The 26,999-nt window shown below is 36.2% G+C and overlaps 1 protein-coding gene across 10 annotated transcripts in view; it reads left to right on the top strand.

The window, feature by feature from the left end:
• ST7 (suppression of tumorigenicity 7) overlaps positions 1-26,999 on the top strand; it is a 236,086-nt gene that overhangs the window by 34,183 nt on the left and 174,904 nt on the right. The window contains exon 1 of one of the 10 annotated variants that reach the window (XM_035020983.1): positions 10,185-11,062. The exons of 7 other annotated variants lie outside the window; for them this stretch is intronic. In XM_035020983.1, the coding sequence (XP_034876874.1) occupies positions 11,050-11,062 (13 nt within the window). In that variant the 5' untranslated portion in view covers positions 10,185-11,049. Of the gene's footprint in view, positions 1-10,184; positions 11,063-16,235; positions 16,891-26,999 lie in introns of those variants that run through there. 2 more of the 10 variants (XM_035020982.1, XM_035020984.1) reach the window with 2 other exon arrangements.

Genomic DNA, 26,999 nt, shown 5'->3' on the forward strand with positions numbered 1-26,999 from the left:
GGGGGGGGGGGGGGGGGGGGGGGGGATGGGGTGACTGCGTGATAGACACTGGGGAGGGTATGTGCTCTGGTAAGTGCTGTGAATTGTGCAAGACTGTTGAATCTCAGATCTGTACCTCTGAAACAAATAATGCGATATATGTTAAGAAAAAAAAAAAAGAAGAAGAAGAAGGTAGCGGGAGGGGAAGAATGAAGCGGGGGAAATCGGAAGGGTAGACGAACCATGAGAGACGATGGACTCTGAAAAACAAACAGGGTTCTAGAGGGGAGGGGGGTGGGAGGATGGGTTAGCCTGGTGATGGGTATTGAGGAGGGCACGTTCTGCATGGAGCACTGGGTGTTATGCACAACCAATGAATCATGGAACACTTCATCTAAAACTAATGATGTAATGTAAGGGGATTAACATAAGAATAAAAAAAAACCAAAAAAAACATTGGCTCAGAATTTTACTACTTCATCATGTTGCCCATGGTCTCTGGAGAGACACAATGAAATATTCAGCTTGTTGAATCTCTTAATTCAGAAATATTTGTGTACATTGAAAAGAAATGAACAGTCTATAGACATTTTTTTTTTAAACTCTGGAAAGATAGGCATTTTAATAATTTAGAGTTCTTTTTTTTATTTTTTATTTTTATTTTTATTTTTTTTTTTAAAGATTTTATTTATTTTTTAGAGAGCGAGCGAGAGAGAAACAGCATGAGAGGGGAGAGGGTCAGAGGGAGAAGCAGGCTCCCCGCTGAGCGGGGAGCCCGATGTGGGACTCGATCCCAGGACCCTGGGATCATGACCTGAGCCGAAGGCAGATGCTTAACCATCTGAGCCACCCAGGCGCCCCAATAATTTAGAGTTCTTGATTGACTTTTTTTATGCCTTTTAACATAGAGTCCATCAAGATTTCATGAAGGTTTCTATCATAGTGTTCTAGTGTCTTTAACACATAATAAAGAATGCAATAAATGTTAGTTCTTGTCTTTCTTTTTCTTTGAAAACTTTCTTTTGTTGAAAATGTAAAACAAGTATTCCTAGAATAGCATTATATAATTTCGGCAGTTATATTTTTTTGTCAATTCACACAAGAACATTTACACTCCAGTACTGAAATGAACTACCAAAAAGAATGGCTCAGTCCTTAGGCATTGACTCTAAGTTTAAAAGCTTTCTGCCTCCCACATACTTTTCCCCTAATTCTTTTAGTGGATCTAGGGGACTTGTGCAACCAAGTTTTTGTTCTGTGCTCAGAGAGAAAAATGTAGAAGCTAACATTGAACTATCCCCCAAATGACCTAAAGAATCTATGCCCTGTTAAGAAATCTGTCTCTGAATAGGCATTTTCTAGTTGATGAATATCTGAAAATAGACTTTTGATTACAGAAATAAAACATTTTTCTTTTTTATAGTAATTTTTTATATTTAGTGTACTTATACTTTATGTCAAATGTTAAGGAATGTCTATGAGCCTTTGTAATTATCTTGTGATGTTTTAGAGATAAGTGCTTTAGTATAATTTAAAAATAGTACCCAATTTAAGAAAATACATAAGTTACAGTAAACAATTAAAAAGATGACTTATCTTTCATGGGCTATTTTGTGTAAAAGAAAACATTTATGATACTTTAATCTGCATTTCTATAAAGACTTGATTCAAATGTAATTTGGGGTATTTTAGGTAAGTAGTGTATGGGAACCTAACATGTTTTATCTTTTGATTTCCTGAGATATTTTTGTAACATGGCGATCTTTAAGTGTTTTGCTGCTGTATAATGCCTGGAAGTTCACTGGCCTCTGTATTTTGTTCCTTGTTATAGCATCTATCCTCAGTGTATGCTTTTTTTTTTTCTTAAACACACATTCCTAGAATCTTTTACATTCTCAGTGAAATACTAAGATGTAAGTCCTTTGAATCTAATTACACTGAAGTGGAATGTATTTGTTAATACATAATAATATTGACAAAATAACTTAAGAAACTTTTTCCATTTTATTTGATCATTATTTACTTAAGATTTATTACAAGAACAGATTTTCGATGTTAGTAATTCACATTATGTACCTATAAAATCTGGTATTATTTTAACATTTGTACAGAGCCAGAAAATCTAAGAGTTATCGATCCTAAGTCTAGCTAGCTCTAGTTTTGACTCACTTCACCTTTAGTGATCTCCTGTGCTAATGAGTCATAAATGGTCCCTGTTTTTCCTCTGTCTTTACATTGATTATTATCAATAATATAAAAATATTTCCAGTTTTCATGATTAGATAGTGTATCAAATTTTTATGAAATGCTAAAGGACATTACTGATAAGACCCTATGAGATTTAGTTCCTTCTTTGTATATCACACTTCCTGCCCAAGTGCTGGTGGACTGTGGAAACAATGACTAACATGGATCACTGTTTTAAGATACAGTATGCTGAATTCCCAGACATTAATTTAAAAATAAATTATGCCCATGAAAAGTATGTAGGGCATGTTTCTGCTAAAAAAAAGGTCCTGGGAAAAAGTCCGAGTTGGATTGAGAAGATGGAGTACCATATAAAGAATGACTCAAAGGACAGATATTTATTATACTTTTATCTTTAATTTGGCATTTTACATATTCAAAAGCTGATGCATTTTGTTTGTTAAACATAAATATATAGACCATAAATAGAAATGTTTCAGAGATATTTTGTTATTTAAGCAAAAAAGTCAATAAGGGTAATTTAATTAATAATAAATACTACTAATTTCTGATATTTCACCACTTATAAGGTGTTCTCAGACATGAAGTATGGTTAATAGGTTGCTGAGAGGTTCACATATTTCATGTTTGAGAAAACTGAGGTACCGCTCCCTGCAGCCTCTTGCAACTACCCTTCTCCTCCTCTAGGTACCTCATAAAAGTAGAATCATATGGTATTTGTCGTCCTGTGACTCGCTTATTGCACTTAGCATCATGTCCTCCAGGATCATCCATTGGAGCACATGTCAGAATTTCCTTCCTTTTTTCCACTGTATGCTTGTCCAGAAAACTCCAAAATGCTATATTATTCCTATTGCTTTGTACATTATTTTTTCAAACCTAACAGTGTTGCAGATATCTTTCCAAAGAGATCAGTATTGATACACCATTATGTATATATCCTTTCCATGGCTACCAAGAATAGCATCCCTGTTCTACAGAAGGGGAAAGTGAGGCTTGGAGGTGTCTAACTTCCAGTTTATAAGCAGCGGTGTCAGAGACTAATCCAGGTCTGCTTGATTCTGCGGTCAGACTGCAGTGGTTCGTGTAGACCAAGGATGTGATTATTGTGGGAAAATGAAGCAGTTTTGAAGACAAATTTCTGTGGTGCTAAAGGACCTGATTGTATGCTTTTGTTGTGGGAAGCTCCACAACTTGGATATTTTATGGTTGCAGAAGGCACTAATGTCTGTCTCTAGAAACATCTTCCAAATGTTATACTGTATTGTATTTTCTCTTGATTCACTCATATCTGTGTTAAGACTGGATTATTTCTGAGACAGCTGCAGTTGTCCTGATCAGAAATATATTTCCAACGGCCTTTCAAAAAGCCAGAGATAAAAGAGCAGAGAGGAAATTATCTGCCTCTTATCTGAAGGATAATGAAAAGTGAAAAAATGCTGAAACTCTCAGTGGGCTAGGTCAGATATCATGAGTAGTGTAGCTCATTACAAGCATTTTAGGACTGGAAAAGACCACAGAAATAATCTAAAACTTACTATTAATTTCATAAATAAAGTACTGTTGTGGAAAGGCCAACCAAAGTAGTTAAACTGCCCAGTGAGGATTGAAATGTAAGTGTCTTGTTTCTTAAGAATTCTTTTTCAGCTATTGTTGGTGAACAATGCCAGATTTTCTCATACCAAACTAGCTAGCTATTACTTATATTTCATACTATAAGTGTACTTCATATAAAGTTTTTTTGCTTATAGTATAATTGAGGAGATTTGGAAATCTTTACCAATGCTTTCCGTTTTTTATAGAATTTTTGAGGGCTAGACATGTATGTGGATTGGAAATGTTTTTGTTGTCCTTGAAAGTAGTTGATTTCTCACGAGTCATTTTAGCATTTACCACTAATTCTAATGTAAAGGGAATGAACAAAGTAGTGTGGGCTGTCAATACTCATGGTGTCATTAGAAGTGAAGGGGGCTGCGGTAAAAGTTTTCTTGAATCCCAGCCCTGAAGGAATCTATTACCTCTGTGACTCTTGTTAATGGCAGAGACCTAATTGAAGATCAGAACTCTTTCAGAGAAAGGCCAGATCAACTATAGTAAAGGTTATAGAACAGGAGTTAGCAAACTGTAATCTGAGGTCCACCTGTCTGTATGGCTTGCAAGATAACAGTGTTTCTATAAAAAAATATTTTTAACTGATTAAAAAAATTCAAAAGAAGAAAAATACTTTACGATATATGGAAATTTAAGAAATCCAATTTCACGGTCTATGAGTAAAGTTTTATTGGAACACAGTTGTCCTCATTTGTTTATGTATTGTTTATGGTTACTTTTGCAATAAAGTGGCAGAGTTGAGGAGTTGTGACAGAGACTAGAAGATCCCAGAAAATCTAAAATATTTACTGTTTGGTCCTTTATAGAAAGAGTGTACTGACCCTTGTTATAAAACATCAAGAATGATTTATGTTTTGGAGTACCATGGATAATTCATGATTTTCTTGATAATGCTAATTATCATGATAATTCATGATTTTCCAAAAACGAGCTGAATATTACCGTATTTCTTGAAGAATTTCTCCACTGGGTTTTTTTGTTTTTTTTTGTTTTGCCTTCAGATTAACCCACAATAGTCCATTCATGACTGTTTTTCATGACTTTCTTTGCATATTTTCTACCAGTTCCTTTTGCCAGCTAGATGAACAGACTAAAATCACACAGGAAGGTCTGTGGTTTGCCTAAGGAAACTTTCTATAGAGGGATATGTCTGGCTTGGGTACCTCTCTGTCCTAGAAACATGGATTTTGATTGTGATCTTTCCACGAGAGCTATGATTCAAATGTATATACAGTGACCTTCATTTTAAAAGTGTAAAATGAACAAATATATTTATGGTTGGGTCCATATTGTGGGAGGAAAATCTTAATCTTTCATGTTTTTCTCAGGCATTTTAAAAACTTCAGTTATGTTTCTTATGACAATTTTACATCAAGATTAATTGATGTATGTTCTTTTTTATTGGTTAGCCTAAACATTTAAACCAATGTCTGTTTTTACAGTCATCTTTCACTAGAGTAAAATAATCAATGATTAGGTGACTATACCTCTTATAAAAGTTACTTTCTCCCCTCCTCCCAGTTGTGGTTACTTGATGTCAGCTCTCTTGGGGCTCACAGAAGGAAGGTGGCCCTGCTATGTTACAGGAGGTCTGAATCTTTCAGCCTCTGAGAGTTTGGTATCATACCAGCATTGCCACCATTCTTTTAAAGCATAATCAACAGGTGTTTTCTATCCAGAAAAAGCGCTTATCTGAAGGTTTGGAGTTTGGTAAGGTGGATCTTCAGTCAGGTTTCACTAGGCCTTTAGTCATAATACTGCTTTTGTGTTTGCCGGTGATTTTTAACTTTTGTCTTAGAGATTGTATAGCCCTGGTCTGGGTCATGGTATTGAGTTGAGCAATTGAGTTCCCATCTGATTTCGTAGGGCTATTTTGTGACCTGGTTGGTCCTTGATGGTCCTCTGTCTTAGCTTACTTAAAAGTTTTGAGATATGGGGGTAGCTCACTCACGGGAGGAGTTGGTTTCACCCGTTAGAATCTTCTTCATTCAGAGAATCCTTTTTGCAGTGGAGCCTTCTTATATTATGGGGTAGGCCATGAGGTAGCCTTGGGGTTTGATAAGTAAAGCCAAGGAAGAAAGACAGAATATGAAAAGGAAATGCTGAAGCAGATGCAGGCTGGAGTGGGTGGTAAGAAGTCTGGGAGAGCAGCGACATCTTAGGTGAAATTTGTTCTGACTTAGACTAAGGGGAAGTTGGGACGAGGCATAACATTAAGGCATTTTGACTCAACTCTGAGTTGTTGGTGAGGAGGGTGAGAATAGAGACCAGAGGGAAAACCCCGTGTTATCATTTTTGCAACGTGGAAAAACAGGGTGAGCATTTATAATCTACCTCTGGGGTTTTAAAATGTGCAATAAAGTGAGTTATTGAATGGGTCCAAAATATGATGTAAATATTATGGTAAGATTATGGTTGTCAGGTTTAAGGGGGAAGAGTGAAGTAGGAGTCATGCTCTTTCTCCTTTTCGAGGGAGGGTGAAGGGCTATGGACTCACATATCAAGAACTATTCCAGGTAGGAAAGCCATGAAAAGGAGAGAGAGGAGAGCCCCTGAACTATCAAATACAGAAAACTTGGCACTCCCTGTCTAGGCCATCTCAATCATGTCTTGGAAGGAGGAGTGTCTTTCAGAAGCTTTTTTTTTTTTGGTCAGATTTTTTATTCATTGAGAGAGACGAATTGAGCGAGTGAGAACACTAGCAGGGAGGAGGGGCAGAGGGAAAGGGAGAAGCAGACTCCCTGCTGAGCAAAATGCCCACCTTCCGGGTTTGAGCCCAGGACCCAGTGACCGTGACCTAAGCCGAAGGCAGATGCTTAACTGACTGAGCCACCCAGGCATCCCCAGAAGCTTTCTTGCTGGCACTCAGGGCTTGTTGTCTGAGAGGGCTGACCTTTACCCTGAACCAGTAGGCAGGGCCTCCCAACAGTTATTTCTGTGGGTGTTTTGTGGGTATTTGCATTGTCTACTAACTCTTGGTTAGTAGAGTTACTGGGGGTCCTGTCTAGAGAGAAACAGTGTACCTGTAAACAGTTGGAGGCTCCCATGGAGCATCAGCCATTCAACGTAAATGCACTGGATTTGGACGATACACTGGCTCCCTGGTTTCCCACCCTCGAAGTGGGGCTGTTCCCAGAGCTCCAGCAGGATCTCAGAGGGGATGGTGTGGACTAGAGGAGGAGGAGCAGTTACCTGCAGGGAGTTACTCGAGTTTTCTTGTCCAGCTGTAATTGGTTTACAGTAGAATTCTAGATCCTTGGTGTTGAATTAGATTTTAAGGATCATCTAGTTCAACCTCCTCATTTTACCAGTGAGGGGAATGGACACCTACAGAGGTTCCAGGACTTAGGGAATGAGTGGCAGTGTTGAGGCTAGGCCTTAGGTCTCTTGATTCAGTAACTATGCTTCTTCCAGCTTCTTCCAGCCTGGGGCATGAAAGGTTAAATTATAGCAGGAATCTGACATGGGGTTCCTGGGTGCTGCTGAGTCAGTAAATTGCAGTTAGGACAGTGATCCCTACCTGGGCCATAGGCTAGAACAGGTGACCTGAGAAGAACCTGTGACTCGGATGACTTGTTGCTACTTGTTGGAGAGGACGATGATGTAATTGTTGCAGGGGATGGTGTGGGGGGGCTGCATCTAGACCTACCAGCGAGTCTCCTCTGCTGAGAGTGAGATGGGGAGAGAGAAGTTTCTTGGGGAGGAAGGTAAGGGGAACTAATTAAAGACCCTCCTCCCGAGTGACCTGTGAAGTTAGAGGAACTTGCTCAAACCCAGGCCAGGAAAGTGGTATATACTGTGACATTTGGAGAACTGAAAAGTAGAGAGGGACGGACTTGGTGGTTGCTGGGAGTGCCGGGAGTAGTTCTGGCCCTTTTATGGTTATAGCGTTCTGCACTTGAGTGCTTATTTCTGCTTAACTGGGTAATACAGCTCTCATTTTAAGCTGTCACAATGGCTTTGAACATTACCTCTTTCATTCTGGTTCTGTTTAGTTTTTCCATATGTTGAAATTGAACATAGACCATAAAAGAGTGTTTGTTAACTCTGAACTAAAGTATTTGGGAAATTGCAGGATTGGTTTTATTGGAAAGAATGATCTTAGTTTTTGGAAATGTTTTTTCTTGTTTTGCTTCCATTTGTTGATCACCTGCTCTGTAGAGGCAGAGTCTCGTAGGAGGACTCTGAGCTGGGCTGCTTCGGTTGAACCCTGGCTCTGCTCTGTTCAGTGTATGACCTTAGTTAAGTGATTATTTACCCTCCATGCCTCAGTTTCCTCATTTCTAAAATGAGGACAATACCTTACAAGATTGTTGTGAGGGTTAAATAAGTTAACACATGATGAAAGACAATGCCTGGTACACATTAAGTACTACTTACACATTAGCTCTGTATTTACATAAATAAAGGCATTGACATAGGCCCTTTGTCAATTTATGAGCCAACAGAGGCTCAGAGGATTTAAAAACTTGCCTAAGATAATCCAGCTAATAAGTGGCTAAGGTGTGACTTGAACCTTCCCTGTCTGACTCAAAGCCTGGCTTTTAACCACTCTGCTGGCTTTTTGAGGTGTGGCAAATCACTTAACTGTAGATTGTAGGTCTTTAAAAATTTATTTTTTTATTGGAGTATAGTTGACATATAATGTTACATTAGTTTCAGGTGTTGAATATAGTGATTCAACTTCTCTATATATTATGTTACGCTCACCACAAGTGTAGCTAACATCTGTCATCATACAGGACTACGATAGTATCATTGACTGCATTCCTTATGCTGTGCCTGTTATTCCCCTAACTTATTCATTCTATAACCGGATGCCTGTATCTCCCACTCCCCTTCCCCTATTTTACCCATCTCCCTCCACCTTGCCCCCACAACCTTCAGTTTGTTCTCTGTATTTACAGGTCTGATTCTGCTTTTTGTTTTCTTTATTTATTCATTTGTTTTTTATATTCCACATACAAGTGAAATCATATGGTATTTGTCTTGACTTATTTCACCACTTAGCATAGTACCTCTAGGTCCATCCATGTTGTCATAAGTGGCACAATCTTATCCTTTTTAAGGCTGCGTAGTATTTGTGTGTGTGTGTGTGTGTGTGTATAACATGCATACTACATCTTCCTTATCCATTCTTAGGTGGCTTCCATATCTTGGCTATTGTAAATAACGCTGCATGAACATAGGGGTGCGTATATCTTTTCCAGTTACCGCTTTTGTTTTCTTTTGGTAAATACCCAGTAGTTGTAATTATTGGATCATATGGTATTTCTATTTTTAATTTTTTGAGAAACCTCCATACTGTTTTCCGCAGTGGCTGTACTGATTTACATTCCCACCAACAGTGCACGAGGGTTCCTTTTTCTCCACATTCTCAACACTCGTTATTTCGTGTCTTTTTGAGTTTAGCCTATAGGTTGTGGATTTTATAGCTGTTTGCCCATCTATCCATCTGTCTTGTACCTTCTAGTTTGGATTTTTTATTATGTTCTCATTTTGTCAATAAAATGCATTTCCTTAAAACATCTGTAATTTCAACAAGAATTATAAAATATAAAGTTAGGATAAGAATAAAACAATTGCTCTTAAAATAATGCTACTCAAATAATTAGATAGGAATTTTTAAAAGCCAGGCTAACAGTTCCTAATTGTGAAAGGCATAAAATGTCATTTCATGTGACATCTGATAATGGCTATCAGTGTTTCCACACATTTGTAAGTTTTGTGGAAATTAAGACAGTTATTATTAGGCATTTCGAGTTTACCATTTTAAAAACAATTATGGCATTACTGTTTTAACCATGTGCACATCTTAATTACCAGGAAGAAACTATATCAACTTTTTATAGCTCATGGAAAGCGTTCTAATCTCTACTCTAGATTAAGATAAAGAGAATTAAGGCCTGAGAAGTGAGACAGGGCTGCTCAGCAGCAGTGGCAGATGAGGTTGATGAGAATTAACAGCTTTTGACTGTTAGCAGGACGTGGTGTAATGGGATCTGCTTATGGTAATGAAACATTGACTAGATGGCTGCGTGAAATGATGCTTTCTCATTTATTTCATAAAATTATTGGGGAGATCTGTTCAATGATGATACTGAGCCCAGAATTTTTAAGATTTCTGTAGGATGCATACTTTTGGAAGGCAGCTATGCTCACCACTATACCACCAACGCCGGCTTGGATGCATACTTTTGATATTGAGTTGAAAATTAGAAATCATATTTATAGTATTGTCAATTTGTAATTATCTTATGGAGAAACTTATTCCAGGTAGCAAAATAAAAACAAAACAAAACTACTCTAAACAACCAACACCTTATCTTTCTTAAAGTAGCTGCAATTTGGGGGAGTATTTAATATATATATTATATATATATATCTAATATGTATCTAAATTGGAAATTGTCCAGCTATTCAAGTTGCTCAAAAAACAAAAAAAGCTGATAAAGTGTTTTAAAGGTTATTTATTTATATCTTGTCTCTGGGCAACGTAAAAAATTGTATCAAGATGAAGTAGCCACTGTTAAAGTTTATTTAAAGTTTTAGCCAGGGATATGCTCAAGATCAAAACAATTGGCAATGAAGGAAAAGGTGGCTCAGGGTATGTGGCAATGACATTAAAGATTATGTCAGATGATAAGAGTCTGTCTCAGGAATGACCATATGTCCTTTCCATCTGACGTCTGTTTCAGGACTCAGACAAATGAGTCAAAGGTTTTAGATCTGCTTTGAAAAATTGTTCTTTCATCACCTTTATTAGGTTTGTTTACAAATTAATCCAGTGTGTTTCACATGGATCAAATGTGCATACATTCAAATGAATGGACATAATGGCAAAATTATATTCTTCTTAAAAATTTGGATAATTACTCCTTTCAGGTTATATGGGTTTGTATCATTGAGTACTAGGATGAAGTATAGGTATCTTGTGTGCTTTTCACTTAGAGAAAGAAGAGAATTTCCCCCCCCAGTTTTAAACTAATAATACAGGAATGAAATGGGAAGAAATAACGGTTCTTTTCTAAGAGAGACTTTTCTAAGATGACTTTAAAAGAACAGGCAGAGGAGAGCAGAGCCACGTCAGTTGTGGCTTGAGTTCGAGATAAGCAGAAGTGTGTGTGTGCTTAACGTCACATGGCAGGAGGCTTTCCCCAGAGCAGTTTGCCTGTCCAGGGAGCTGTTTCATTTTGTGTCTGATAGAGCTGTACTTTGGAAAATACCCGCTTCCCTCCCTATTGCTGCATTATGGATTATACAGGTAAAATTAAATTTAAAATATTATCCAGCCATGTAGAATTATTTAAAATAAAATATTTTGCATTTAAATTTAAAAATTATGTTGATTGTGTTTGTATTTTTAAAAATATGATGTATGAATTTATTGTATGCAAATTTTGGTTAATTTAGGATAAGCACTTAAGGGAATTTGTCAGATATACCCTTGTTTTTTTCTATTTCAGTTTGGGTCATAATCAAACAGACTTAAAATAAAATGCAATCCATAATTAATTCTCATGCCTCCCCTCTGGGCCAGAAGGTTTAGAGGACAAACATTTGAGTTCAGATTATGCCACACAAAGAATAAAATATAGACACCGTCTACAGAGAGCTTCTGGTTTCTAGAAAATATTTTTGGCATTGTGATAGTCGTTTCGTGCATGTGTGTGGCTCAGTCTTTTAGATAGAGTTGACATCATGTGGTAATTGGAGAATTTCAGTTTTTATCCCAAATTTTCTGAGTATTAATGTGTCCAGAAATTTCGGATGAATAACTAGCCTCTTTCTTTTTTAAACTGCATAACCTTGTTCCCAAATTCTAGTTTCTTAATGGTAAATTGGTACAGGTTTGGAAATAAAGTTAAGGTTAGACTAACCATGGTTGCTGGTTGCTTGGTGAATAAGTGGGGGATTCCCTTGGATCAGGTGGGTGAAAGTGGGATTAGGAGGTGAGGTGATGGTAAGGAGGACAAGACATGAGTCTTTGCCAAAATTTATGAGCAAATTCAAAAATTAATCACCTTAATTCAAAATTTATTATTACCTTAAATTTGAACTTTTGGGTAATGGTAACACTGTTTTCTGACAGATTCCTTTTAAACTAAAGAACATAGGCTTTGGAAGATTTTCCATCAGGGCAGAGACCCACCTTGCATACCCAGTATAATGACAAAATCCCAGTGTGCATTTAGATTAAGCTCTACTTACATTCTCTATAAATGATCCCTTTTGATGTGTGTGTGTATCTTTGACAATATGGTACCAAATTGTAAAATTTTTGTGAGATTAAGAATTTAAAATGTAACTTTTAGGAGCTTGTTATGTAAAGGACTTTGTGGAAAATACTTTTTGAAGATAAAACATTTTAAAATAATTGCCTCAAATCTTTTTTTCTATAGATCCATATTTTCTTGTTTTAGTGTTTCTTTAAAGCAAGTATAAGTGTGTGTGTGTGTATGTGTGTGGTGTGTATATTTGGAATTTTTTTCATAAGATTAGTGTACCAGAATTTTTGTTTCACAGCTCTGAAATAAAATAGACTTACCTTTTAGAAGGCTAACTCTATGTGTGTTATTCTGTAGAAGCAGAAAGGGACACACTTTATAGCCAAATGCAAAGAACTGAAATTTCCAAAAGCTTACAGGAAGCTTTACTATGAGTATGTTTTCAATTAGAAATTTGTACCTATTTTCCAAAGAACAGAATCATTGATTCTTTCATTTTTCTATAGTTTATATATCACCACTAAACCACTTCTATGTTGTTTTTAGATAATACTTTATAAACATATAGGTGGTATTCCAAAAGACACACAACTTTAACATGCTAAGTAGACATCAGGAGGAATACTAAGGAAACTTTAGTGTGAACAAAGTCTCCAGGGAAATTCCAGATATGACACTTTCAAAATTAGTTATTGTGCATACTCTAGGGAGAATATGTGGTTTAAGTTCATACAACATTAATAGATAAATTAATTTAGTTTTCTGATGTGGTAGGAAGCTATTTTGGATGTTGTCTTCTATGGTGATTTTTATAAACATTTACATAATTGCAAATATAGGTATATTTACTCTAGTAAACTGCAAAGAGAAGAATGCATATGTTTTCAGTTCATGGGAGAGTGAATTTTTTTGGATTTGAAAAGAGAATTTATTTTACTGTCAGCACAGTTCATGAAGCATAACCACTTTGTACTTAATGACATTATCATAGCACTGAAGGGGTTATCATGCAGTAGAAAATGATTCTTAATGACTCAAGAATAGATATATTTATTTATTTTTTCTTGGACTGCTCTTTCTCCCACAGGGTTTCCATGTCATCCATGTGGTTTCCTTTCAGTTTTTTCAGGTCTCTGTTGAAAATGTCATCTTTTAAGGGTAGCATTACCTGACAGTTTTAGCTGAATAACCCTCAATTTCAGTCACTCCTCAGCCTCGAGTTCCTCATACCTTTCTTTATAGCACATGCCACCCCTGACATATTACATATTTGTTTGTCTCACCCACCAGACTATGAGCTCCGTAGAGGAGGGGTTTGTTCTTGGCTGTACCCCTGGAGCGCAGAATGGCAGGCTCCCAGGAAAGAGTTGTTGAGTGATTTATGAGTGGGGTTTCCTCTAAAAATGACTATTGACTTGGGTTTAAGATTTTCCCTACTATCTCTCTTTATCAACAGTGTTCTCATCTAACAATGATGATTTGGGCCACTAAATTATTTTGAATATTGATCTTTCCTTTCATTGCTCATTTTATCCTGAAATTAACAATACTCACTTTACTAATTAAGATTGCTGGCAGATAGGCATAATTAAACAGAACTGGTAATTCAAAGATCACTTTGGTTTTGGAATGTATTATGTGATTTTTTTTGGAGGGGCATAGAAGATATCAGATCAGTTTTATTTCATTATATTTTCCTTAGGCAACACATGAAAATTTGTCTTCATTCTCTGAGCTCATGCCAACCGCCTAGAGGAGAGAATTAGAGCAGAATAAGGTTTTGGAATCCATTTTGTCAAAGATGGGCCTTCCCTGATATGGATTCCAACCTTCTAAAGTATTTAGAAATACCTCAGGCCTCCAGAGGTTATAGAAACCTTAGTAGGAGTCAGAGGTGGTCATTTGTGTCCAGTTTTGCTGGCAAGTGAGATACCTAATGTTTTTTAACATACTGACCCTGTTATAGTTCTCTAAAAAGTTGACATCTTGAAAAATTTTGCCGCCTTTAACTTACTCTCAGAAGTCAGACCAAGCAGTAGGTTTAGGCACTCAGGAAAGTGCACTTATAGATGCATACATACACCTCATGTGTGAGTGAAGAAAGGAGCTACATCAATGACTTGGCAGAGCAGTTATTGCACATAGATTATGGCCTCGGATGGAAAATATCTCTTACCTGGGATCACTTTCTCATTCTACTTTTCCTCTTGCCTTTCTATTGGCCACATCCATCCACCTTTTGTGTGGCTATTCGTGTACAACATCTGGTATGCAGTTTAAAATAGATCTTACATAAGGTAATATTCTGGTTTCAATTCTTTTGAAGGGTATTGCCCTTTTGCACTTCCTACAGTTACATCTCAACACCATTATTGGTATTCTCCATTGGTTGTTGCCATGATCAATGATTTGGGAGGGATGCATTTTTCTTAATACCTGCGTATTTTCAGCATAGTCCTCTGTCATTCTTAGCTTTCTCTGGTGACCTTTCTCTTTTAAGAATATTTTTCTCCACATTTTCAGTAGATTTCTATTTTCCTTGTTTTAGTGGATACCTTAAAATGTAATTTTAAGTATTTATTAGTTTTCAAGAAGCATTATGGAAGAGTGGTTAAGAGCATACACTTTGGAACCAGATGACCTAGGTTTGAATCTCAGCTTATCATTTGGTACTTGTGTGACCTTGGCAAATTATTTCACTCTCTATCAAATATGGACACTAAAGGTGTCTACATCTTAGGGTTGTTATAAAGATTCAATAAGTTAATACATGTAAAACTTCCAGAAAAGTACTTGGTACATCATGAATATTCAGTAAACATTAGTTATTGTTATTCTTTCCTAAAACAAAATATTTGTTCTTTATCTTATATAGTATCATTGCACTTTCTTCATAATGGTTTAGCATTTTCAGTAAGCAAAGGTCAAATTACCTTGAATAAATTATGCTATATCCACACAATAGAATATTATGCAACCATTAAAAGGATGAGATGGATCTACATATACTGACCAGAAAAGCTATTAATGATATTTTTAGATGGTAGTTTGCAGTTCCACATTCATATCAGAATTTAATGTTTAGGGCATCTCGGTGGCTCAGATGGTTTAGCGTCTGCCTTCGGCTCAGGTCATGATCCCAGGGTCCTGGGATCGAGTCCTGCATCGGGCTCCCTACTCCTTGGGAGCCTGCTTCTCCCTCTGCCTCTCTCTCTCTCTGTCTCTCATGAATAAATAAATAAAATCTTTTTAAAAAAAGAATTTAATGTTTAAAAACTATATTATATAAAAACATGTCTTTGTAAATGTAAGAAAATATTGGATATATACCTTGAATGAATGGATGGAAAGGAAACTTGAGCTCTTGAATTTCCTCTTTTATACGATTTTAAAAGTGTGGGATTGTGGGAATACACACATACACACACACACACACATACACTCTTTTTGTGCATTTCAGTGTTTTTAAAACATTAAAATTTCTTTTTTTTGCTTGTGTTGGATAGATACTCCAATGAAAGTCTGCATATTTCTAGCTTTAAAGAAAACCCAGATTTCTAAGAGTAAAGGCAATGCAGGAAGAGTTTTATTTATCAAGTGAGTCAAGAGACACAATAACAATATCTTCAATTATTTCTTTGCAGGAGTAGATTGAAAAGAAATGTATGGGTCCTGTGTGCCCACCGACACACAGGTATACACAGGTGTGTGCACACAGTCTTAAAATGACTGAGTTACTCTAGAAAAGGACAGGAATTCTCATAAGGCAAAATGAAGAAAAATAAGGCCAAAGGAATGGGATAAGAGAAATATAAATTGATAATATATTCCTAGAGCTGTGGTTTTCACATTTGAGTAACAGTTGCAACATAACTAATAAAGTAATTGCTAACATTTGAGAGCTCACTGTGTGCCAAGCAGTGTTCTACGCACTTACAATGTTATTTTTCTGTTAATATATGGGTATATTTGTGGGTATATTTTTATGTCCAGAATGTGTGTGCAATAGTATACATATTTTTACATAATTGTGATTGAGTGTACAGCCCTTGATCTGTCAGTGTAGCATAAGCATAGAGAAAAAACAATGAGTTCTGTAGCTATTTTTAAAAGTAGTTAATTTTTCTCGTTTCTGATATTTTTAATTCCCTTGAAAAGTTTCACTTGCTGCATAAAACCAAGAACCCCGATCTGCATGATATCTTTGTGGTTAGTTGCTGTAAAGCCAATATTTAAATTTCTTTGAGGTCTTTTTTAGTGCCTGGTATTACAGGATGAAGATCTCATCAGGAGGGTGAATATATATGTGGCTCTGGGTCTTGTGCATTTTGTGACAAAGGAATTCCCCTTTGAATCGCCTGCTCCCCTGAAGCCCCTGGAGCCTCTGGCTCAAGCAGCGCCGTTGGTCTGTGCAGTGTCTCTGACGTCATCGGTGTATGCATAAGCCCTGCTATTGTCTTACTGCTACAGCAGGGCTGGGGATTGCGGTATCCGCTGTTGCCGCTGCTCCCAGGCCTGCCCCTGCTGCTACCTAGTCCTGCCTCACTGCATCCCAGAAGAGCCACGTTGGCTTGCCTTTCCCTATTGGATTTTCAAAAGCAGCTCTTCGGGTTTTGTGCTGTGGGAGACCTTGCTTTTCAATCACACGGGAGAACACTGAAGCTTGTAAGAGGAGAATCTGGCAGCTGGACACAGCTTGGACTGCATTGTGTGTCTTCATGACCCCTGCTGTGTAGCGGCCCATCTTTTCACTCTCACACGTACACTCTCCTCGATTTTATTTCCTTCCTTTTTTTTTTTTTCTTTCTTCTAATTTTTTTAAAGCAGCCTCTGGAGCCAGCCATGTTTGGCACTGAATCTTCATGTAAGTAAATGGATCCCACTTCTTTGCTATTTAGAAATCTGTTTGCTGTCAAGGTTTCATTGGCTTGGACTTCATATCACTTTGCCTTAGGTCATTAACAGCCTTTGTATTTTGGCTCTGATTACAAAGGAATTGGTCCCAGGGAAGGGACTCCTCCTTAACTGGGTTATTCATTCTTAAGGCCAGGGATGTCAGTGTGGTCAAAACCAGGCCTTCAAGAGGGAGGAGGGAGGAAGACAGGAATCCAGGCAGTCTCCCCAGAACATGTTAATTGATGGGATCAAGTCTGTCACAGATCTATTGTGGGTTCTATAATGGTCCTTAAACCTAAAGTAGAAACTGGGAGGATCTGAGATGATAGTGTTTATTAGAAAGGGAAAAAGGGTTTATGGTTTTTATCTAAAAGGAAAAAAAAAAGGTGTCATTACACCGTCTTCCTCCATATTTTTATGAAAGCATAGGAGTAGTCATTATATGCAGATTTAAAGAAAAAGAAATAAGCTTTATTGTAGAGATTTTTTTTTTTTTAACACAATGATTTCAGTGTCGATACGCTGGCTAGCGTCACAGTCTAGCAGCATCATATCTGTCTTAAAACTTATACAATAAAATTGCTTTGGTGCAGAGCAGGCCCTGCACAATGGGCTGGGCTGGACAGCACTTGTAGACAGCTACAATTGGTATTTAAAAAATGATGACCAGCCTGACTAATTGGAGTATTATTTAATGTTGGATGTAGAATAATAGAACTTATCCTTGCAGTCACACAGGCTTTGCAGAATATTTTGTCATTATCAAATAGCAATATCAAAATATCATTTGTCAATATTTTGTCATAAGCAAAGATGACAGTTAAGTATTTATGAAGAGACTCAACCTGCTGGCCTAGAACATTAAAAATTGGCAAGATACCATCTTTGTGGGGAGAAGGGGGTTAGGGCAGGAATTTAGGAAATGCATTTCTTAAGAATTTATAATCCGACCTTTTCTTTCTGATCTCAGGTGATTAGTGTGCCTATTTGTGTGCAGCTGATGATTGTTCTAGAATAGTTGTATTTCAAGAGAGCTTATAATCCTCAGTTTTTCTGTTTCTTGATTGTTTTTTTTAAAGGATTGATTATTTTTGTTGTTTCACATGGAAGCTTCTCATTGCTGAAATTAACCACACTAATGAAGGTCAAGATAGAATAATAATGAGACATAATGTTCCCTTAAGCATATGATAATATTATTTTCTAATAATTTAAAAATATTTTTTGAATTCACTTAATGGTACATCTGGAATTATTGTCACCCAAGAAATAGGAACAGATTATTAAGTGGCAAAGACTTTCTACAGTTTCCTTTTAGTCATGGAATTTTGTTGATGTAGGAGCCTAGGTGTGGACAAATCTGCTGAAGGAAAATTAGTCTTATTACTTTGTTTAGCTGAAAATAGAAGTTGAAACTCAGTGTGGGAGTCTTTGGGCTCTTGGATTAGGGACTCTAACAATGTCTGGCCAGGTTTACTAAGCAGATACAGCCTTTCTTGATTATCAAACCTGATCTTTTAATAATGTCACCCATGTGCTATGTTGTATGTTTGAAAACTGCTGGTTGCTTTTGGTCTCCATAGCTACCAGATTACTGAACAGACAGAATACCATTCAGAAGACCATCATGCAGATTTTTGACTGTTTTTTTTTTTTTTAACCTAATTGAGTATTAAGTTTTGCTTCTTGCTTATCACTAGAAGACCACAGATAGGTTTGTATTCGCAGTGATAATCATTAAGTGTTGAGAAAGGACTGCCTTCTTTTGATAAGGAGATGCCTTAAATCTATACTCAGAGTTTAGACAAGTGTATTTTCTTTCTGTTTTGAGGCATAGCTTTCTAGGCCTTTAATTTCTGCCTTTTGGAGGCTTTATAGGCTGAAACTGTCTATATTTAGAATATTCAGAAAAATAAGTCACATTTCAAGTTCTAATTAGTTCAGAAGGGATCTTCAAAACCAACTAAGACATTCTCACTGAATTTTTATAATAAATACTTGTTTATCTACCCTGTGTACAATATTGTGCTAGATCCTGGAAAGGTCATTTTTTTCTAACATTCTGATTTCATTATTATTTTTGATTTCTGGTTGTAGTACTTTGCTTGTATTGGATGCTTTTACTTTTTAAATTGAAGTATGGTTTACATAGGATAAAATGTGTATGTCAAAGTATGCAGCTTGGTAAATTTTTGTCTATGTTTATACCCATGGAACCACGCCCCAGATTAAGATACAGAGTATTTATATTGCCCTAGAAAGTTCCTTTGTGACGACCTTTCCCAGTCAAAAGGAAATCACTATTCTGACTTCTTTTTCTTTTCTGCTTCTTTTAGAGTCACATGTAAATGGCCCTTGTAAATTTTCTCTCTCCCTTGCTTTTTGCCTATAAGAGAAGGAAATGTCAATGTCCTCGTTTTTTCAAATACTAGAGTAAGTTGATTTTATGTTTCAGACCTTTGTAGTCAGGAATTTTTAGTAGCTGGTATCACGTCATAACATGTTCTGTGTCACTAAAATAGTATTGCTCCATTTAATTACCAAAAAGACCCCTCCCCTCCAGCACACACGTACAAAAGCCTTAAAAATGTCAAAAAATTTACTTGGAAGAGTAGACACTTGTTCTTCAAAGTTAAAGACTTACATAGCTAAGGCATCAGAATTAATAAATGCTCTTACATTGTTTTAGTGAATATCTTCTGATAGCATTCTAGTGAATATCTTTAACAGTGCCAGTCTCAGTTTTTCTGACTTAGTGGATCTGAATCTCCTTGGTTGTGTAGATTGGCTACTGTCTATTTTGGGCCCACTTGGAATGCAAGTGTTCTATGTTATATGTGGATGAATCCTTACAAAGCAGGAAGTGTAGCTTCTGTAGCTCTGTTACCATCTTGAAGTATTTCACTGAGCTTTTCCTTTACTGAAATTTCCCATTCTAAAAATGGGAGTAGTATGTCTGCTTTTTATCTGCTTTGAGGAAATGCAATTTTAGTTTCTGTGGTCAGAATAATTTAGGCTTAAGAAAAAAGTACTATCAGTAAAGTTTTGTTGAGGAAAGTGGTCATTAAAATGCATATTTTTGGTACTTAATTTGACTTAATGATCTTTTAAAATCAATAAATTGAATTCTACAAAAATTTGAAAATTTTACTTTTCTTTTAAAGTTTTATAAAGGGACAGAAAAATTTCATCTTTTCTTTTAGTGGAATCAAGAAAACTGGTTTTGTACTGCTGTCATTTGGTTACATCCTTCTTGATAAAGCCAGTTATTCTCCAAAGTGTAAATACTTCAAGTACAATGATCATTTTTTTCAATTAGCATTTATCTGGCTCCATCCTCCTTCTGTCTCCCCTCCCATGTTTAACTTTTTCAGGCCTCAAGGGTACCATTTAAGGTGTGCTGTGGTGGGAATTGTGCTCTAGTTTAACACATTAATATGTCTTCCAAAGAACCTGCCTCATTAGTCCAGTGAAGAGAGCAATATCTTACCTTTTGAGAAACAGCATGCCTCTGGGCAAATAACGTCATTTAATGCCTCCTTCCAAAATTTTGTTATAGTTGTAATAAATTGAAAAGAACATCTAGTGCATCTGTGGAAGGGAAAAAGAAATAACTAACATGCCAATAAAGCGGTAGGATTTAGTGAGCTTAGTGGTGATGGGAAAATGATGGATGTGTGTGTCAGGATGTCAGTTCTCTTGAGCTCTGGTGTGGCTGTCCCTGCCATTGTCTGGATGCCCACATCACCCTGAGTAGGTAGCTAGGTGCTGGAAAGTATTTGGGATACATGTGATGCCCCATGTGGTTTATCTTTGGTGGACACCAAAAGTTCAGCTGCTGCCCTTTGTTTTCATTACTAATGAATGCATTAAGTTGGAACTGACAGCTTCTCAGTTTTAATAGTGAGTGTGGTACCATGTTTCTAAGAATAATGTAATTATCTCAAATTTTGAGCCATTGTGTGGAAGATAGTCAAAAGAATATACTCTAGCAATATTAGGTCACCAAGAAACTGTACAATTAAGCAGGCATCTCTTTGATAGAGAAACAAATGAGTCACACTCCTTTCTTTACATGCATTTCAGGGCCATTCTTGATAACCAGTCATACGTGAGATTAAACTTGGGTCTATTGTTTTGGTGTAATTTCTGTGAATCAGTTGAGATGTTAATAGTTACCAGGTTCATTCAAAAATGGCTATTCACAACTGGACCATGTTTCAAAATAAGTCCTACTTCTTATTAAATAATTGTGTCAGAGTACTATTTTTGCTATTAATATGTTTGACATTCTAGTACTATATTTTGTTTTTCCCTTTATTAGTTTTTGTCATATGGAACAAGATAATATAGGGATACAGCCATTTCCTTTTCCTACAGCTTTAACTGGCTGTTAGTACTTAGCTGCATTGGATTTTAGATGCTTTCATCTTACATAAAGCAAAAGTACAAATACTTACGTATACACATAAAATCTTACCTCTAAGTCAGCACTCAAGCAGTGAGTGTAAAAGAAAAATATTATTCTGCATGACTTCAGATAAGTAGAATACCACAGGCTGCTAATGTCACAAATATGGGAAAATAATTATAGATAACAGAGATTTATGTTGGGACATGGTCATCAGGAGCCTGGGAAAGCTAAATAAAGCTCATAAAACATTTGACTTGTTTTGCTGTATCATCTTTTTTTTCCTTCTGACAATATAAGTTCTGATGTGAAATTTCCTTTTGGGTTTCTTGCCTGTTAATAGTTGACATTGTAATTTTTAGTATCAAGAAAATATTTTAAACTAAATAAGATAGAAACACATTTTTCTTCTGGATATTTATATACTTATTCTGCTAATACAGAAATGGAATAAAGATACCCAGTAGTTATTTTTAAATTCTCAGATTACTTATTTTCACTTGAATATTGGCGTCCCTAATTGTTAGTCTATAGTTTGTCCAGCAGAAATTACACATGAGTTTTCAGTGATCTGTTGTTTTCATTGTCACAATGGACCAGATTCATATCCTGTATAAACCATGGGGAGTCTATGGGGAAAAATGACCATATATGGAAACTTTCCCCATAGACTCCCCATGGAGTTACACAGGATGTGAATAGGATTCATTGTTGTCATGGATTCTGAGTTGGAAAAGTCACTTACTAATGTGTAATTTGAACAATAATAATAGTCATTACATTAAATTATGTTCAAATACCATTAAATTTTCAATATAGGACTATATGGAGCATAAGAATATGAATTGCCGTTTTAAAAATTGTTTTTCAAAGAGTATTGCTATTCCATCATGTTTTTCCTAACAAATATAAAGCATTTATTAACATGTTTATTAATATGTTAATTAGGAAATACACAAATTTTGAATTATTTACAGGTCCTGTGATGTAGTCATAATTGCTGTGCTAGAATAGTAAATTATAATATTTTATGGAGATTTTGCTTGTATTAATAATGGATTCAGGTAATTGTGAACTGAAAGATGAAGATACAGTTTAATACATGTTGTAAAAATGGCAACAACCATGTGCCAGGTTCAATGACTTAAGTGCAGATACTCTGGTGCTCGATTGCCTGGATTCAAATCTTGGCTCTACTACATTCTACCAGGGTTTGGCCACCTATCATCCAAGCTCTTCTGGCCCAAAATACGGCTTATCCAATGAACTCTTGGTATTAGGGGATCTTGATGTTAGGGGAATCTTGGACATTTGTACCAAGGTAGCACTTATCAGGGGTTATCTGTGGAGAGTAGACTTCAGCAGTGAGAAAGACTGGCTAAAGAAAGGGAAATATCACTTTGTAAGACATGTAAGTTCTTTCATGGAAGTCTTTGAAGGGACTTAGTGGGAGATCTGAAGAGAGGAGACTGCATGAAACTGGATGAAACTGGTCAGAGTTGGCAAATGCCCAGGTATTTCTCACTAGTGTTCTCCCCCCATGGCAGGCATCGCTAATTGGTCAAGTACTCTTGGAGGATTGGATTAAGCCACTAAAGTTTGGCATGTTTTCCTCTTAAAACACTTTATCTGTGCAACTGTTTTCTACATTAGTGTGAATCATAGTCACATATCTTGCAAATAATTACTGAATTAAGAAAAAATTAAGAATCTTAGGAGTTATGGTAATATCCCTTTAGATATAAAATAAACACACCGTTCTGTGACTCATTATGGTTCTCAGAAATATCAATAAGTTAATGATTCAGAGCCACCACTGGTCTCTTTTGAATGAAATTTATATCAATTTAGACCTATCCCCAGAGTGTGGCAGGGTACTTATCATATACTAAGCACTCATTCTTTAAAATTTGAATCTGCTGCAGCTTAAGGTAATATTATTGAAAATATGCTGTGTGGGCTTTATAGGATGTTAATATTGAGTTTAATGAAATATTCTAGGCTAAGGAGTGTATTACACCTAAGTGGCACATATTAGAAACATCCGAGTCAATGACTCTTACCTGTCACCTTTTGGAGCAGGAGCAGGTGACACAGCAGAATAGCATATGGATTTTTATTATTAAGCCCATATTTGTTATAGGTAAACTGTTATATACTGATACTTAGTTATATATTGATAGCTGACTACATTTCACCTAAGTTCACTTATTTTTTAAGATTATTAAATAAAAATAATGAAGTATTATAATCACCAGTTTATTTACAGCATGAAAACTAAGACTTGTCTCTTGCCAATCCTGAGACAATTTTAGGAATTGGAAAAATTGTTTTCCATTTCTTTGTGAGAGTTTCAAATTGTTAAAATTCAGGCTTATTGCATATTTGGGGGAGTACTGAGCCTCACTGGAATGCATATAGATTAGGAAATCACAGTGACTACATTAGAGTATTATTTACCACTTACTTCCTTCATCCTTAGCTACTTCTACAACACTTAGGGTTAGCAGGAGGCTTTGGTAGGGTTTGGCTTGGTGCGATGCATGGACTTGAATCAGGAGTCTGGGATTTCTCATCTGAAACTTCCCTAGATTTGTTTTAGTATAATGGTGTTTCAGTTATCTGTTGCTGTATAACAAAGTACCCCGAAACATAGTGGCTTAATATAAGCATTTATTATTATAGTTCACAGTTCCATGGATTGGCCGTACCCAGTGGTGGTTCTCTTGTGGGGTCTCTAATGCAGTTGCAGTCAGATGTCTGTTGGGGCAGCAGTCATCTGAAGTTTTACCTGAGCTGGAGGTTCAGGATAGCTCTCCCACATGGATATCAGTTGAAGCTGACTGTTGACTTGGGGTGCAGCTGGGGTTGTAGGCAGGTATGCCTATACTTGGCCTCTCCATGAGGTTCAAGTTTCTAATAGCATGGTGCTAGGTTCTCAGAGGAAGCATCCCATGTTGGAGCACTCTAAGAATCCTAGGAGGAAGCTGCAAGGTTTCTTATGACCTAGTCTTGGAAGTCTCAGGAGCCACATCCACCATATTATATTGGCTAAGCAAGTCACCAGGACAAGCCCAGATTCAAGGTGAGAGGAATTAGACTCCTTCTCTTGGTGAAAGAATGACAAGGTCGCATTGCAGAAGAGCAGGTAGGATGGAAAATAGTGTAGTGGCCATCTTTGGAAAGTACTGTTTGCTACAAGTAGTTTCTAAACGCTGTTCCATGAAGTTGGTTCCACAGAGTGCTGCTGGGCTTCTCTAAGTCAGGGGTCTGCCAATTTTTTCTGTAATGGGCAGTAGTGAATATTTTAGACTTGTGGACCATACAGTCTTTTTTGCAACTATTCAACTCAGCTGTTGTGGCAAATAAGCAGCCATAGACAAATGAGTGTGGCTGTATTTATGAACACAGAAATGTGAACTTCATATAATTTTCACATACCAAAAAATGCTTTTCTTCTTTTATTTTTTTTCCCCTAACCATTTAAAAATGTTAAAAAAAACCACATTCTTATATCAAGGGCTGTAAAACCAGGTGGTAGGCAGGCTTTGGTCCATGCGCTTAGTTCAGTGACCCTGCTCTTAATATTTGATCTGAATTTCCTTTTTAATAACTGCAAAACTAAAACAAAAACAGATATATTCACATATTAAACATAACTACTTTTAAAGTATAGGTACGAGTGATAGATGAACTTATGTTCTCATTGGTTGATTTTTTTTTTTAATGTTATAAATTTGAACTTATAAATGTAGTCTGTTTTACATATTGGGCTCTTACATAATATTTTGTTTGAAAAAAGATTGTGTTAAACATGAGTGAGAGAGGGGCGCCTGGGTGGCTCAGTCAGTTGGACGTCTGCCTTTGGCTTAGGTCATGATCCTCGGGTCCTGGGATTGAGTCCCGCATCGGCTCACTGCTTTTCTCCTCCCTCTGCCGCTTCCCCTGCTTGTGCTGTCTTGCTCTCTGCCAAATAAATAAAGTCTTAAAAAAATGAGTGAGAGAAAAAATAAAATAGACAAAATCCTATGATGTTTGAAGGCTTTAATTTTAGTCTGTTATCAGAATAACATTAGGTGACAAAAGTAAGACAGGATATAGAGACTGTGTGATTAAATTTCACAAATATTTATTGAATGCAGAGGATTAGCGTGTGATAAGAAATAAGAGAGCCAAAAGCTTTCCAGAAATTTAAAGTTCAACTAGATATGGGGGGTGAGGCCATGGGAAAGGGAGAACAGAGAGGTTAATAATACTAAAATTATATTTCTCATTCAGTTAAAACAGTGTAGGTGAGATTATTTTTGATACTAGTGCCCATGGATCAAAGAAAAAAATTGGTTCTCATTGGAATTGCCATTGTATAATATGCCAAATATGACAAGGGAAAACAGTTTTTTCTTTAAATAATTTTATTGAAGGACAATTTACATATGATAAAATGTATCATTTAAAGTGAACAGTTTGATGAATTATGGCAAATATACATATGTAACCATCCTTATCATTACAATCAAGATAAAGAACATTTCTGTAACCCTAAAAAGTTCCCTGTGTCACTTTGCAGTCAATTTCCAAATCTCTAGAATTTCATATAAATGGGAACATACAATGTATACTACTTTTGTGTGTAACTTCTTTTGTTCAGCATAATGTTTTCAGCCATGTTTGTGGCAGTTGGTAGTTCATTTCTTTTTATTACTGAGTAGTAGAAATAACATAATTGGCTCAGCCATATGCCTATTGATACTGAGTTGTTACCTGTTTTGGGTTCTTACGAGTAAAGCTGCTATAATTGTACAATTCTCGGAGTGGACATATGTTTTCTTTTCTCTTGGGTAAAGACCTAGAAATGCAAGTGTTGAGAAACTTCCAAACTGTTTTCCAAAATGATTATATATTTTTTTACATTCCCATCAGCAATATGTAGGTGTTTAGTTGCTTTATATCCTTGTCAACCCTTGGTATTGTCAGTCTTTTTAATTTTAGCTAATTTAGTGGATGTGTAGTGATAAGATTTTGTGATGCAATGTTAATTTGCATTTCCCTCATTCTTAAAGATGTTAAACATCTTTTCATGTGCTTATTGGCCATTGGTATGTCTTCACTGATGAAGTGTCTGTTCAAGTACTTCCCCCATTTTAAAAATTGGGTGTTTGTCTTATTGAGTTTTGAGGGTTCTTCATATATTTTGATACAAGTCCTTTGTTAGATATATGTATTGACACTATTTTCTTTAGCTAATAGCTTTTAGTTTTGGTAACGATGTTGTTTTTAATTTTGATGAAGTCCAGGCTTTCAGTTTCTTGAGTCAGATAGGGCACGTATTGAATGGAGCCCTAGGTGTTACATGCAAACAATGAATCATGGAACACTACATCAAAAACTAATGATGTAATGTATGGTGATTAACATAATATAATAAAATAAAATTAAAAAAAAAAAAAAGAAATGTTTGCCTACCCAAGGTTGTAAAGATTTTTTCCTTACCTTTTCTCCCAAATGTTTTATATGTTTTGCTTCTGTGTGTATTATGACCTATTTTGAGTTAAGTATCATATATAGTTTGAAGTAAAGGTGGACATTCATGGTTTCCACCAAAATTCAGTTGTTTCAGTACCATTTCTTGAAAAGACAATCCTTTCCTCATTGAATTGGCAACTTTA

This window comes from Mirounga leonina, unplaced genomic scaffold, assembly GCF_011800145.1.
Source record: "Mirounga leonina isolate KUSES-001 unplaced genomic scaffold, KU_Mleo_1.0 Mir_174, whole genome shotgun sequence".
NCBI classification, from domain to species: domain Eukaryota; kingdom Metazoa; phylum Chordata; class Mammalia; order Carnivora; family Phocidae; genus Mirounga; species Mirounga leonina.